Below are 13,900 nucleotides of genomic sequence, written 5' to 3'. Positions count from 1 at the left end.
GTTAGTGGTGTGACTTACGAGTTTCTCGTTGATTTGCTGTGAGGTGAGAGTGTGAACGTAAGACACCATAATAAAACATACATTCTACGTATATCGTTAAAAGTTTGTCATTGCATGATTGGTTATAATAACGCCCTTCTTCATTTGGTAAGATTTAGTAGGTGTCAGAATATCTAGGGACCTCTCAGATGTACTCAGATCTAGCTATATAATGTATCCACGACCTGAGGTTCACATGATTGTTTACCACATTTTTTATTTAGGTTTCTTAAAATTCCAGATGTGGATATGATCACGAAGCCATGGATCAGTAAACTAGCTATAAAATGTAGTCAGTTTACAAGTTTCCCAAAAAAATCCGTAAAATCCTTATCATGGATGTATTGCCCTTACTCAGTTAAAGTGATAATTGAAAAACTACTTATTAATTGTAGTTTTACATTATTTTAGGGGCGCTAAAAACACTTTAAAATAAGAGATACTTACTTTTTGCAGCGAATGTCATCTACAAGGTAATAGACAATAGAACAAAATTAAACAGTTTAAACATTTTTTAAAATAGTTCTTAAATTGGTTTACAGCAGTTACAACTAATCATGACAGTATGTGTTAGTTTAATGCTAATATATTTAATTAAGAATATATTTATTTCATCTATCTATCTATCTATCTATCTATCTATCTATCTATCTATCTATCTATCTATCTATCTATCTATCTATCTATCTATCTATCTATCTATCTATCTATCTATCTATATCTATCTATCTATCTATCTATCTATCTATCAATCTATCTATCTATCTATCTATCTATCTATATCTATCTATCTATCTATCTATCTATCTATCTATCTATCTATCTATCTATCTATCTATCTATCTGTCACTTACCTGTGTTAAAGACAAGCAAATGACTAGAAACCAAATCATCTTGTTGAAGTGAATTCACTCAATAATTCTTGACTTGAAAGCTAGATGTACACTGTGTGGTCAGATTAATTAAGATAAAGACATTTCAGTAGAGACTGCACAAAGTGACTTTCTGATTTAGCTTTCCAAACTAACCTTATATAGAACCGTCTTTGAAATGCATGTGTGTTTGTATTTGTGTATATGTGTGTATGTAACTTAAATTTTGTTTCCGGACGTGGACCTACCAATGTGTGACTTTGACATTAGGTCAAATCATGTGGCTGTAGACGTTATCGGTTTTTGAGTATTGTAATTTGTAATATTACCAGTCTAATGACATTTTCTTGTTTAGTTCTAATGAAGGATCATTACATCGTAATTGCATTATTATTAAGTCTTAATAATAAAACTATTCTCGGAGTATCATATGAAAAGCAACATGGCGACGACCAGTGATTAGCTTTCATGCAGTCAAAGTGTGTTTTGTAATTAAACAATTGCGGTTTATTGGTTACAGCTTGAGAAAAAAAAAAAAGCAACAACGTGCGTTTAGAGAATAAAAACATTTAATTTCAAATTAATACGATGGCTTAGTGGTAACGCGCTTGGCTTTTGAACCAGGGGTCTTGGTGTGTGTGTGGGGGTACCTGGGAGGGGGTTATTTGTTATTGTAATACTAGCTAAAGAGTTATCCACAATTTTATCAATATAATATAATATAATATAATATAATATAATATAATATAATATAATATAATATAATATAATATAATATAATATAATATAATATAATATAATATAATATAATATAATATAATATAATATAATATAATATAATATAATATAATATAATAGTTGTGGACTTGCAGAAATGAAAGAGTTATCTTTTCATGGCTTTTGCGTGGTGTCCCGCATGCTTGGGCCACAAAGACTAATTTATATCAATCAATTGTTTACTTTAAAAAAGGAATGAAAGTATTTTGTATGTATTCGAGTATAATTCTAAACATTTAATAAGCAGTGTTTTTTTTATTATAGACATAATAAAAATAAAAAAAATAACGTTTCATTTTATATTAAATTCTAACTTAGCTTGCGCACCAACGCTTCTGATGCGCACCAGCGCATTGCTCAACAGGAGTGATAAACGACACGTTAAAATCCGATTGAAGTGATCAGATAGGTGTCGTGACTGCCTGGAACAAAGAACCGTCCTTCCAGCTACCAAAGGACTTGATTAAAGACCTGGGGCGGCACTGCAAGTGTGTCGGTGGTCTGTACTAAGGTTTGAGATCGAAGGATTATAGCTCCCGTCGTCTCAGAGTGGCGCCTCCGTGGCAACGTTTAGTAGTGGAATTAGATAGATTAAGTACGGGTAGCAAACAAGGCCCCTGCAGGATACCTTGGCTGAGCTTTTTTTTTATCTAACTGTGGGTGGGGATAGAACAAATAGCCAGCACATCAGTTCAACAAGGGGGCCGTCATCAGTTAAGCCGTTAAGCTGGATTGGCGGTCCTGACACGGAATAGTGGCGGTGACCGGTCATTTCATCCCCGGTCACTTCATCCCCGGTCACTTCATCACCATCATTTCATCCCCGGTCACTTCATCCCCGGTCATTTCATCCCCTGGTCACTTCATCCCCTGGTCACTTCATCCCCCGGTTACTTCATCCCCAGTCATTTCATCCCCAAATTAAAACGTTTATATATAAATATGATTATGTAGAATGCTTTTTGACATTTTATGACTTGTTACTAATGTGTTTATAGTGTTTCCTCTTCCACTTTGTTTTCTTAATGAAAAATCTTATTGTAAATCTGGGTGTGTACTTAGCTATAGCGCTTCTATTGGATGTGGGGTTGTAATATCATAATATTACCCGGATCGAAGGCCAAGTAAAAAATCATTTGAGAGATAGAAGTGCGATTAGAATAATTATGATCATGCCGCTGATAACTTATCATCAAAGGCCAAGGTGTGATGCAAGTAGTGGAAATCTTTTGAGAGATAGAAGTGCGATTAGAATAATTATGATCATGCCGCTGATAACTTATCACCAAAGGCCAAGGTGTGGTGCAAGTAGAGTAAATCTTTTGAGAGATAGAAGTGCGATTACAATAATTATGACCGTGCCGCTGATAACTTATCATCAAAGGCCAAGCTGTGGTGAAAGTACGACCATATTTCACTTTATTTTATTTTTCAATCGATCTTTCTTGAAAATGGGCGCGTCATTTTTAGCCTTGAAATATGGTTTTATTTTTTCCTAATAAAGGCGGAGTTCACCCATCCTCGTGATATCATGTCGCCAATATAAGTTTTGCTTTAATTCCTTTTAAACATTAACATGTTACAATTTTGTCATTTAAATAAAAAATGAATACATTAAATATTCCTCATTTCACGTTTTTTAAAATTACAATTTGTTGGATAAAAATGATCAGATGATGAAAATATCAGGGGATGAAATGACCGGGGATGAAGTGACCAGGGAATGTTCGGCCGCACACTGGGCAGGTTATTCCAGCTGAAGCTAGTGTCGTTTGCCTTTCTTTTCTTCTCTGGCGTTTTTCTTCTGCCAGCATTGTTCTTTTTTCCTCAGCAACCTGTGCGCCAGTTTTCACAGCGCGACGCCATGATGCTCTGTCATGTGCCTCTGTCTCCCAGGTGCCTGGGTCTATGCTGAACGCCTTCATAGAAGCGCGTCTTTTAGGGATGCGGTGGTCTTTCATTGTGCAGACGTGACCTGCCCATCGCAGCTGGGACTGCATCAGGATTGTGTGGATGCTTTGCAGACACGCTCTTTGAAGGACTTCAGTATCTGGTATTTTGTCTTGCCATTTGACATTCAGTATTTTTCTTAGACATGTGATGTGGAAGTGGTTCAGTTTCTTTGCATGTTTTCTGTACACTATCCATGTTTCTGAGGAATAGAGCAATTTAGGGAGGATGACGGCTCTATAGACCCCTAGCTTTGTATTTGTGGTGATACCACGTCTGTTCCAGACATTTTTAGACAGTCTGCCATAGGATGCACTGGCCTTGGTGATGCGCAGGTCGATTTCACTATCGATTTTTCCGTTTCTGGAGAGTGTGCTGCCAAGATATGTGAATTTGTTCACTGTGTTTATAACCTATCCATTTATAGTCATGCTTGGATCCGAGTAGGCTTTCCCAGGAGCAGGTAAGTATAAGACTTCAGTCTTGTTTGTATGAATCCTAAGGCCAAAGTCTGAGCATGCTTTTGAGAAGTCACTGACGATGCTCTGCAGATCATTTTCAGAGCAGGCATTCAGGGCACAGTCGTCAGGCAATAACAAGTCTCTGATTACTGCTGAGTTTGTTTTTGATTTTGCTTTAAGCCGCCTCGGGTTGAATAGGCCACCATCAAATCTGTATGATATATTTATCCCGTTGTTTTCTCTATTTGTGAATGCATCTGTCAGCATAGCGGAGAGCATGATACTGAACAGTGTAGGTGCTAGGACACAGCCTTGTTTTATCCCGTTTGATACTTCAAAGGGCTCTGATGGTTCTCCACTTTCTTGGACACGAGCCTTCATGCCATCATGAAATAGTCTCACCATGGTTATGAATTTTCATGGGCAGCCATACTTTGACATGATCTTCCAGAGTCCTTCTCTGCTTACAGTGTCGAATGCCTTTGTTAGGTCGACATATATTGAGAACAGGTCAGCATTTTGTTCTTGGCATTTTTTCATGTACTGTGTGAATTATGGAATACGTCTATTATTTACTCATACAATTAATTAAAGTATTTCAACTAGTTGATATGTATTGTAATATTATAGAAATAACTAACACGTGGACCAAAACAAAAGCAAATACTAAACATCATATAACACTCTCACAATGAGTAGGTTTACAAATAACTGCTGTTATTATTATTATTATTCTAAATCTAACACGTTAAATTAAAATGAAACGCTGTACTGACAATTTTAGAGTTACCTTTCTTTAATAGATTACATTGTTATTTTGCTCGGACACCAGAAATAGAATTTCTGAACAATGAACATGATTAAATTAAAATAACGTAATAATGTGATGAATTTAAACTCTTATAGTCAACACTTTCCCTTACATAACCCCGTTTGGGCCCCTAGTGGTCGTTGGCCAGGATGCAATAAACCCCCCTCGCGCCATGGTTGCTACGCCACTGGACTCCATGTGTATTGGTGGCTAAACTCAGCAGCCCCACCTGCCACCCTTTAGTTCCGGCCCTGGCTGAAGTTACTGCCTGTGTGTTTTGTAAGTGTTAGTTAACACATCAACTATTATTCATTTCCTTACTTTTATTGCTTGCATTAGGTTTACTACAAAACCATTTAGACAAATGTAAAAGTGTTCTCATTGAGGCCTTGAACGAGAGATTGGATGCATCCATTACATAATCCTCCATTAGTCAAGGTTCTCAATAAAATATATCTTCATACCAATCGGATTTATTGAATACATATTAATATTAACAATGTAGTAAAATAATTACATGAATAAATCTTCTTATCGTGTGGTAGAGGTAGTCTATAGAGACAGAGAAAATAAGCATGAACTTAATCGCTTAATGTTGGCTTATAAGTGGTAGATATGACTAACGCCGCAACCAGACTGCCAAAAGTTGATTACAATTAAGTTTTTATTTCAACACCAATTACACTCCAACAGAGTAGAGAGCAACTTAGAGCTTGTTAGATAGGTAACTGAACTTGGGGGTTATAAATACCAGTGTTTCTCAAAGTTTTACATGTGACGACCCCTTTACGGAGGCCCAAAAAATTTTTGCTCGCAATGGTTTAGAGAATAAGAAACTTTTAGTATGATTGTATAGAAATGCCTATTTTTATTTAGAGAAAATGATTTAACATACAAAATGATGACGTACTGATAGGGCGGAATTTCAAGAAGGGCTACTGCTGTGTAGGCTACACAAGGGCTCCCACAATAAAGAAAACATCCATATTTTAACGGGTCAGTAGCTTTAGGTCGTTTTTTTTAATTTTAACTGACATTTTTTTAGACATCCATTATTTACTTCTCAGCGATGACATTCTTCAAACATTCCAATGAGAAGATCAAGTATTCTAATAGTTGTAAACTTGTACCACAGCTAACTGTCTCTATTACACATTTACAATGGCGTACAAATACATATGAAAAACCAAACAAATAAGCAATAATGTCAAAGTTTAGCTGTAGAATTTTATTTTTTCTTGTGGGGTGAGGCAGGCACAGCAGGAACTAAAACTTATCGTCAATTTCTTCTGGTCGCCTCCAACACTGACTCTTCTCTCATTGTGGACCTTTGTTCCTGTGGACACAGAAGGTGTCTTGCAGATATCTTCAGAGCTAACAACATAATACTTGCATGACCTTAGGTGATCATCCAGTTCATAGAACCCTTGGATGGCTAGGTCAGAATACACAAGAAAATGAAAGCTTGGGGGAGCATATAAAAGGTTGTGTCGCACACCAATTAACATATAATAGACCAAATAACATTTAGTCATCAGCCTTGTTTAAAAACATATATTACATAAGAGAAGTATCAGAAGGAAAAAAAAAGTATACAATCCGTAAACTGAATGACAGCATTACGATTAAGTGTCACGTATCAACTTTAATAAACCTAATCTAGGGTAATTAAACTTAGTATAACTTTTTCCCAGTAGAAAAAGTCCCCACGTGCAGGTGTCAGAAATACCCATGACGTAATCTAGCACGCGTCCGGTGATGGCGTGGCATCTGACAGGGAATGATTTAATTGGTTAAAGCAAGCATCTGAGGGAAGGGATCTTGAGACTTAATGGTGGAGAAAATTTCATAAAGGTAAGACGTATTTTAGTTTTGAGTTTTAACTTGCAGTGACAAGTCTTATATTTTATTAGATCTAGTAGTAATCTGAATATATTTTATTATTGTGCTTTGAAAGAAGATATTTATTTGATACAGTCTATTTTGTATATTCTGTACATACAGTGATTCCTAGTTATTGAATTAAAGTTCTGTATTTGAATTAAAAGGATCTTCATTTATTGAATCTCATATTGAATTGACATATTTAGATCTAGAGATATATCTACAGAATCCCAGGCACATCACAGTAACAACATATCAGCACCTTCCGGCCATTGGCGGATCCAGAACTTTAGAGTGGGGGGGGGGCGTTTTTTTTTCCAAACCCTAACCCTAACGCCCAGTAAACCCTAACCCTATGCATAAACGTGCGTACAGCTCATTCGATATATGAGAATAAAATAAGACTGTTTCTCAATCTTCGGCGACAAAAAACAGAAAAAAACATTCATGTTGAGGCCTTTCTCTTTCAAGCTTGGGGGTCTGGGAGAGCGCTGTAAGCTTCCTCAGTGGCACCCAAAAGCGTTTTCTTGCATTTTTTACTGCAGAAACGCATTCTCCTGACATCTACAGCTCATTATTTATCAGTGGAGTTCGGGGCGAAGCCCCGACGCCAAAAGCGTTTTCTTGCATTTTCAACTGCAGAAACACATTCTCCTGACATCTACAGCTCATTATATTTCAGTGAGGTTTGGGGCACAGCCCCGACGCCAAAAGCGTTTGCTTGCTTTTTTCAAGGCTGAAACGCATTCTCCTGACATCTACAGCTCATTACTTATTATTGGGTTCGGGGCGAAGCCCCGACGCCAAAAGCGTTTTCTTGCATTTTCAACTGCAGAAACACATTCTCCTGACATCTACAGCTCATTATATTTCAGTGGGGTTCGGGGCACAGCCCCGACGCCAAAAGCGTTTGCTTGCTTTTTTCACGGCTGAAACGCATTCTCCTGACATCTACAGCTCACTACTTATTATTGGGTTCGGGGCGAAGCCCCGACGCCAAAAGCGTTTTCTTGCATTTTCACTTCAGAAACACATTCTCCTGACATCTACAGCTTATTATTCATCAGTGGGGTTCGGGGCGAAGCCTCGACGCTAAAAGCGTTTTCTGGCATTTTTCACTTCAGAAACACATTCTCCTGACATCTACAGCTCATTATTCATCAGTGGGGTTCGGGGCGAAGCCTCGACGCTAAAAGCGTTTTCTGGCATTCTTCACTGCAGTAACGCATTCTCCATTATTCATTCTATTATAAAGGACCTTTTAAAAAATGTGGATAAATTTTCTAATATGAATTTATAGTCCCTTAATACATTGCAAATACAACCGATTTGTTCTTTGAAAAGATAAGATACCCCACATATTTAGATTAAGGCTTTGATGATCGCCGCCTAAAAAAATTATTCGATTAATAATATTCAATAAAATTCAAGAATAAATTGTGAGTTATAGTCCTAAATTTATTTAACTAGAAAAATATGAGATAGAGTAAAGGTTGGAAAAAGTCGACTAGGAAAAGATTATCTGGCTTTGGAACTCATCTCAACCGTGACTGTTATATTGAAAAATTTCGTTTGAATTATAACTTTTCCAAAGCAAAGTCTTTCTTAAAATAGTTATGATAAATTCATGTGAAATTACACAAACTCTGTCTGGAAAGGGAAGGGCGGTAAAATGAAAACGATGAATTCTCGCTCCTTTTTATAATTTCTGCTAATGGTTGCATTTTTCATTAAAGAATAGGGGTTGGGAGACTCGATATAAGAATTTATTTTATTGCATATATAAATATTAGTGACTGATTTTTTTTATTTTGTAATTTCTTACTATAATACAAAAAGAAAAATTATTGGTTTGTCCGATGGGGGTAAGGTGATTGCATGTATCTCACTTCCACCTGTTTATATTATATAGATATTCGACTAATTTTGTTCACATACTATGATTTCTCCATAAAAGTAGGACCGCCCCCCCACTCAAAGGGTATAGATGTGAAGGGCAGTAGCGGTATTCGCTCTTCCCCTTCCTATCGGCCAACATCCATGTGAACGACATAATATAAAGACCAGTTAAAATACCAATAACAAGTTTTAATCATATAGATATTTAATTGATTCTGTTAGCAATCTGTGATTTCTACAAATAAATAGGACCGCCCCTCCCCCCACTCCAAAGTTTATGGTGGGGGGGGGGGGGCGGATTGATGCCATCGCCTCTTCCCGACCCTACCTAATCGGCCAAAATACTAGAAGGGGGGGGGGCGAAATAATCTAAAAATAGGTTGAAATATAAATAATTAGTATATATTATTAAGTAATAATTTCGTATATAAATTGTGTGAATTCTATACTAAAATTCGTCCGCCCCCCCCCCTGGATCTGCCAGTGCTTCCGGCACCTTCCGACGAATTGGCATTTTCAACATACAAGTAGAGAAACCAAACTGTGATATTAAGCTACTCTAAAAGTTTGGTGAGTTTTAATAGTTGATAAAATAGTGTTGGTGCAATTAGCTTGGTCTTGAACTGCCACTTTAGCCTGTGCATCTTTAACTTCTTCTTCAGTTGCCTAATAGTAATGTTTGACTGGTCGTTGATTTTCAGGATTGCTGTGGGTAGATTTAATCAAACAATGTCATTGTCTGAGACATTATCTAGATATTTGATCAAGCCTCTAAAGCTATTTCCATGAGCTGATATAATCACTCTTTTATCTGAATAGCTGGGACAATAAAGTCATACCAAAATAGAAGCGTGCGTTCAACAGTTTCTTTAAGACATTCACAAGCTGGTATCATTCTTTGATCCACTTTCCAGACCAACGCTCATCAGACTTTTCCAGAGGAGGAGGAGATATGTCATAGAAGCGACGCCAGACCTGCACTTGCTCTTCTCCATATTTACCAGCTGTTTCAGATTTATTTAAACATTGTAGTGCTCCATAAAGTCTTTCATTCAAACGCCAAGTTCTCACTTAAGGAAGGAAGCCAATTGCAATCCAGCTCTTATCTTATCTTATCTTATATAATACAGCTCTTCTTGAATGAGGAGTTTTAATGCCACGTTTTAAAACACTGGTGAAAGCTATGTTAAATTTAAATCCTCCTTTTTTAAGGAGCTGACCACCATCAACTGCTTCTTGAATTCCAGTCTGTGATAATTCTGCATCCTGCAAGCCACAAAACAGATTTTTCTCATTGTAGACACTTTCACCGTGTCTAATTAAAACTATTTTATACTTTGTAGTCATGTCTAAATTAGTGTTTCTTCTCAGGATACTGCTTAGCAAAGGGATAATTTCGGTAATTTTTAAAAATAATCATCGTGACTTTGTGGTTAAAGAGAGTAGCTCCGCATTTAATATATAGCATAAAAAATAATTTCATGCTTACTAAAATATGCATATTTAATCATTTTTTTAAAACTATATAGCGTGCTTTTAGATATTATTATTTTATTAATAAATGGATTTTTATTAAAGCTTTTGAATAGATATTACTATTTTATTAATAAGTGGATTTTTGATTAAAGTTTTGAAACAATGTCAAGACTGCCACATACTTATATCTTTAGACTTAGTGGTTTGACTTCTTGTTAGTAGACAAGTCAACTCTTGTTGATGTGGCCATTGAGTGCTCGAAGACCATCTTTAAATGTCAGTAAACACTGTTTATAATGTTTGTTTAGTATAGACAGTGTTAGGCTACTTGGCGCTTTTAAACTTTGTAACATTTTTGTAACAAGTCTACAATGTTCAACTGTATAATCAGATCACCACAGCTAATAATTATTATGGCAATGTCTTTGATTCCTCTCCCCTACCCATTCAGCAGTGTGGTCTGAAGGGAATGCTCTAAGCTCCGCTAACGATGTCCAGGAGATCATTTAAAATGTTATGAAAAAAAAAACAAAAAAAAAGTTGAAGGAAAATATTTAAATCGCAATTTTTCGGATTTTTCTTTGTATTTATATATTCCTGTTGTTTAAAAAGTAAAATTTTACATAATGATAGTTCATTAAAGCTTGTCCATTTATTTGTTATAGTCTTTTCAATCGAAAGTAGTGTTTTGTATAAAACTTTTAAGTAACTTGTTCACGAGAATAGGCTCTTTCTGGAGATAGTAAATTATTGTTCTTGTTCTTCTCACCAGCCTGCAACAGTTAGTAGTTGTGCTGGCCAAATGAGACCCTGCTCGTTAACCGTTGGCCAAAGAAACTAATGACCTTAACATTATCTACTTTGTAGATTGGATGGTCTGAAAGAGGAATTTTTTTTCTTTTACATTAGCCTGCAAGTGTTTTCCATTATTCTCTGCTTCACTAATACATTCTCCTGGCATTCACAACAACGTACTTATTCTACTAGTAAGAAGAGCGCAGGCTGTATAAAGTTAAAGAAGTGAGTGTGCTGACATTCATGACTTTTCCTACAATCTAACCTGCAGAAATGCATTTCTTCGCATTTAGAGAAAAATGTAAAAAGTAGGTCGAATTAAGGCAAATAATATTAAAATTTCAAACAAGGATTAATAACTACAATGAGGAAATAAATTTAAGGCTCTCTTGGGAGCACATCGCGTTTCCCCATCCCCAACCCTCTATGTGGCTGCACAGTTGAAGAAACTCTTCTGTATACAAAAATTTAACACCAAGACTTAATGCAAGGGAGAAAAAACCTTGTACAAAATGTGTACTGGACAGATGGATTCAGCTAGTAGTGAAGTGGGAGAAATAACCTTGTACAAAATGTGTACTGGACAGACGGATTCAGCTAGTAGTGAAGTGGGAGAAATAACCTTGTACAAAATGTGTACTGGACAGATGGATTCAGCTAGTAGTGAAGTGGGAGAAATAACCTTGTACAAAATGTGTACTGGACAGATGGATTCAGCTAGTAGTGAAGTGGGAGAAATAACCTTGTACAAAATGTGTACTGGACAGACGGATTCAGCTAGTAGTGAAGTGGGAGAAATAACCTTGTACAAAATGTGTACTGGACAGATGGATTCAGCTAGTAGTGAAGTGGGAGAAATAACCTTGTACAAAATGTGTACTGGACAGATGGATTCAGCTAGTAGTGAAGTGGGAGAAATAACCTTGTACAAAATGTGTACTGGACAGACGGATTCAGCTAGTAGTGAAGTGGGAGAAATAACCTTGTACAAAATGTGTACTGGACAGATGGATTCAGCTAGTAGTGAAGTGGGAGAAATAACCTTGTACAAAATGTGTACTGGACAGATGGATTCAGCTAGTAGTGAAGTGGGAGAAATAACCTTGTACAAAATGTGTACTGGACAGACGGATTCAGCTAGTAGTGAAGTGGGAGAAATAACCTTGTACAAAATGTGTACTGGACAGACGGATTCAGCTAGTAGTGAAGTGGGAGAAATAACCTTGTACAAAATGTGTACTGGACAGACGGATTCAGCTAGTAGTGAAGTGGGAGAAATAACCTTGTACAAAATGTGTACTGGACAGACGGATTCAGCTAGTAGTGAAGTGGGAGAAATAACCTTGTACAAAATGTGTACTGGACAGATGGATTCAGCTAGTAGTGAAGTGGGAGAAATAACCTTGTACAAAATGTGTACTGGACAGACGGATTCAGCTAGTAGTGAAGTGGGAGAAATAACCTTGTACAAAATGTGTACTGGACAGACGGATTCAGCTAGTAGTGAAGTGGGAGAAATAACCTTGTACAAAATGTGTACTGGACAGACGGATTCAGCTAGTAGTGAAGTGGGAGAAATAACCTTGTACAAAATGTGTACTGGACAGACGGATTCAGCTAGTAGTGAAGTGGGAGAAATAACCTTGTACAAAATGTGTACTGGACAGACGGATTCAGCTAGTAGTGAAGTGGGAGAAATAACCTTGTACAAAATGTGTACTGGACAGACGGATTCAGCTAGTAGTGAAGTGGGAGAAATAACCTTGTACAAAATGTGTACTGGACAGACGGATTCAGCTAGTAGTGAAGTGGGAGAAATAACCTTGTACAAAATGTGTACTGGACAGACGGATTCAGCTAGTAGTGAAGTGGGAGAAATAACCTTGTACAAAATGTGTACTGGACAGACGGATTCAGCTAGTAGTGAAGTGGGAGAAATAACCTTGTACAAAATGTGTACTGGACAGACGGATTCAGCTAGTAGTGAAGTGGGAGAAATAACCTTGTACAAAATGTGTACTGGACAGACGGATTCAGCTAGTAGTGAAGTGGGAGAAATAACCTTGTACAAAATGTGTACTGGACAGACGGATTCAGCTAGTAGTGAAGTGGGAGAAATAACCTTGTACAAAATGTGTACTGGACAGACGGATTCAGCTAGTAGTGAAGTGGGAGAAATAACCTTGTACAAAATGTGTACTGGACAGACGGATTCAGCTAGTAGTGAAGTGGGAGAAATAACCTTGTACAAAATGTGTACTGGACAGACGGATTCAGCTAGTAGTGAAGTGGGAGAAATAACCTTGTACAAAATGTGTACTGGACAGACGGATTCAGCTAGTAGTGAAGTGGGAGAAATAACCTTGTACAAAATGTGTACTGGACAGACGGATTCAGCTAGTAGTGAAGTGGGAGAAATAACCTTGTACAAAATGTGTACTGGACAGACGGATTCAGCTAGTAGTGAAGTGGGAGAAATAACCTTGTACAAAATGTGTACTGGACAGACGGATTCAGCTAGTAGTGAAGTGGGAGAAATAACCTTGTACAAAATGTGTACTGGACAGACGGATTCAGCTAGTAGTGAAGTGGGAGAAATAACCTTGTACAAAATGTGTACTGGACAGACGGATTCAGCTAGTAGTGAAGTGGGAGAAATAACCTTGTACAAAATGTGTACTGGACAGACGGATTCAGCTAGTAGTGAAGTGGGAGAAATAACCTTGTACAAAATGTGTACTGGACAGACGGATTCAGCTAGTAGTGAAGTGGGAGAAATAACCTTGTACAAAATGTGTACTGGACAGACGGATTCAGCTAGTAGTGAAGTGGGAGAAATAACCTTGTACAAAATGTGTACTGGACAGACGGATTCAGCTAGTAGTGAAGTGGGAGAAATAACCTTGTACAAAATGTGTACTGGACAGACGGATTCA

At 37.1% G+C, this 13,900-nt stretch overlaps 1 protein-coding gene across 2 annotated transcripts in view; it reads right to left on the bottom strand.

Moving 5' to 3' along the window:
* Positions 1-13,900, bottom strand: part of LOC106060666 (collagen alpha-6(VI) chain-like) — a 91,103-nt gene that overhangs the window by 27,802 nt on the left and 49,401 nt on the right. The window contains exons 1-2 of one of the 2 annotated variants that reach the window (XM_056007273.1): positions 894-1,051; positions 487-505 (exon numbers count right to left, since the gene is read on the bottom strand). In XM_056007273.1, the coding sequence (XP_055863248.1) occupies positions 487-505; positions 894-932 (58 nt within the window). In that variant the 5' untranslated portion in view covers positions 933-1,051. Of the gene's footprint in view, positions 1-486; positions 506-893; positions 1,052-13,900 lie in introns of those variants that run through there. The other variant, XM_056007274.1, reaches the window with a different exon arrangement.

The sequence above is a fragment of the Biomphalaria glabrata genome, chromosome 12 (assembly GCF_947242115.1).
Source record: "Biomphalaria glabrata chromosome 12, xgBioGlab47.1, whole genome shotgun sequence".
NCBI lineage: Eukaryota > Metazoa > Mollusca > Gastropoda > Planorbidae > Biomphalaria > Biomphalaria glabrata.
This window is presented reverse-complemented; position numbering and strand designations above follow the sequence as displayed.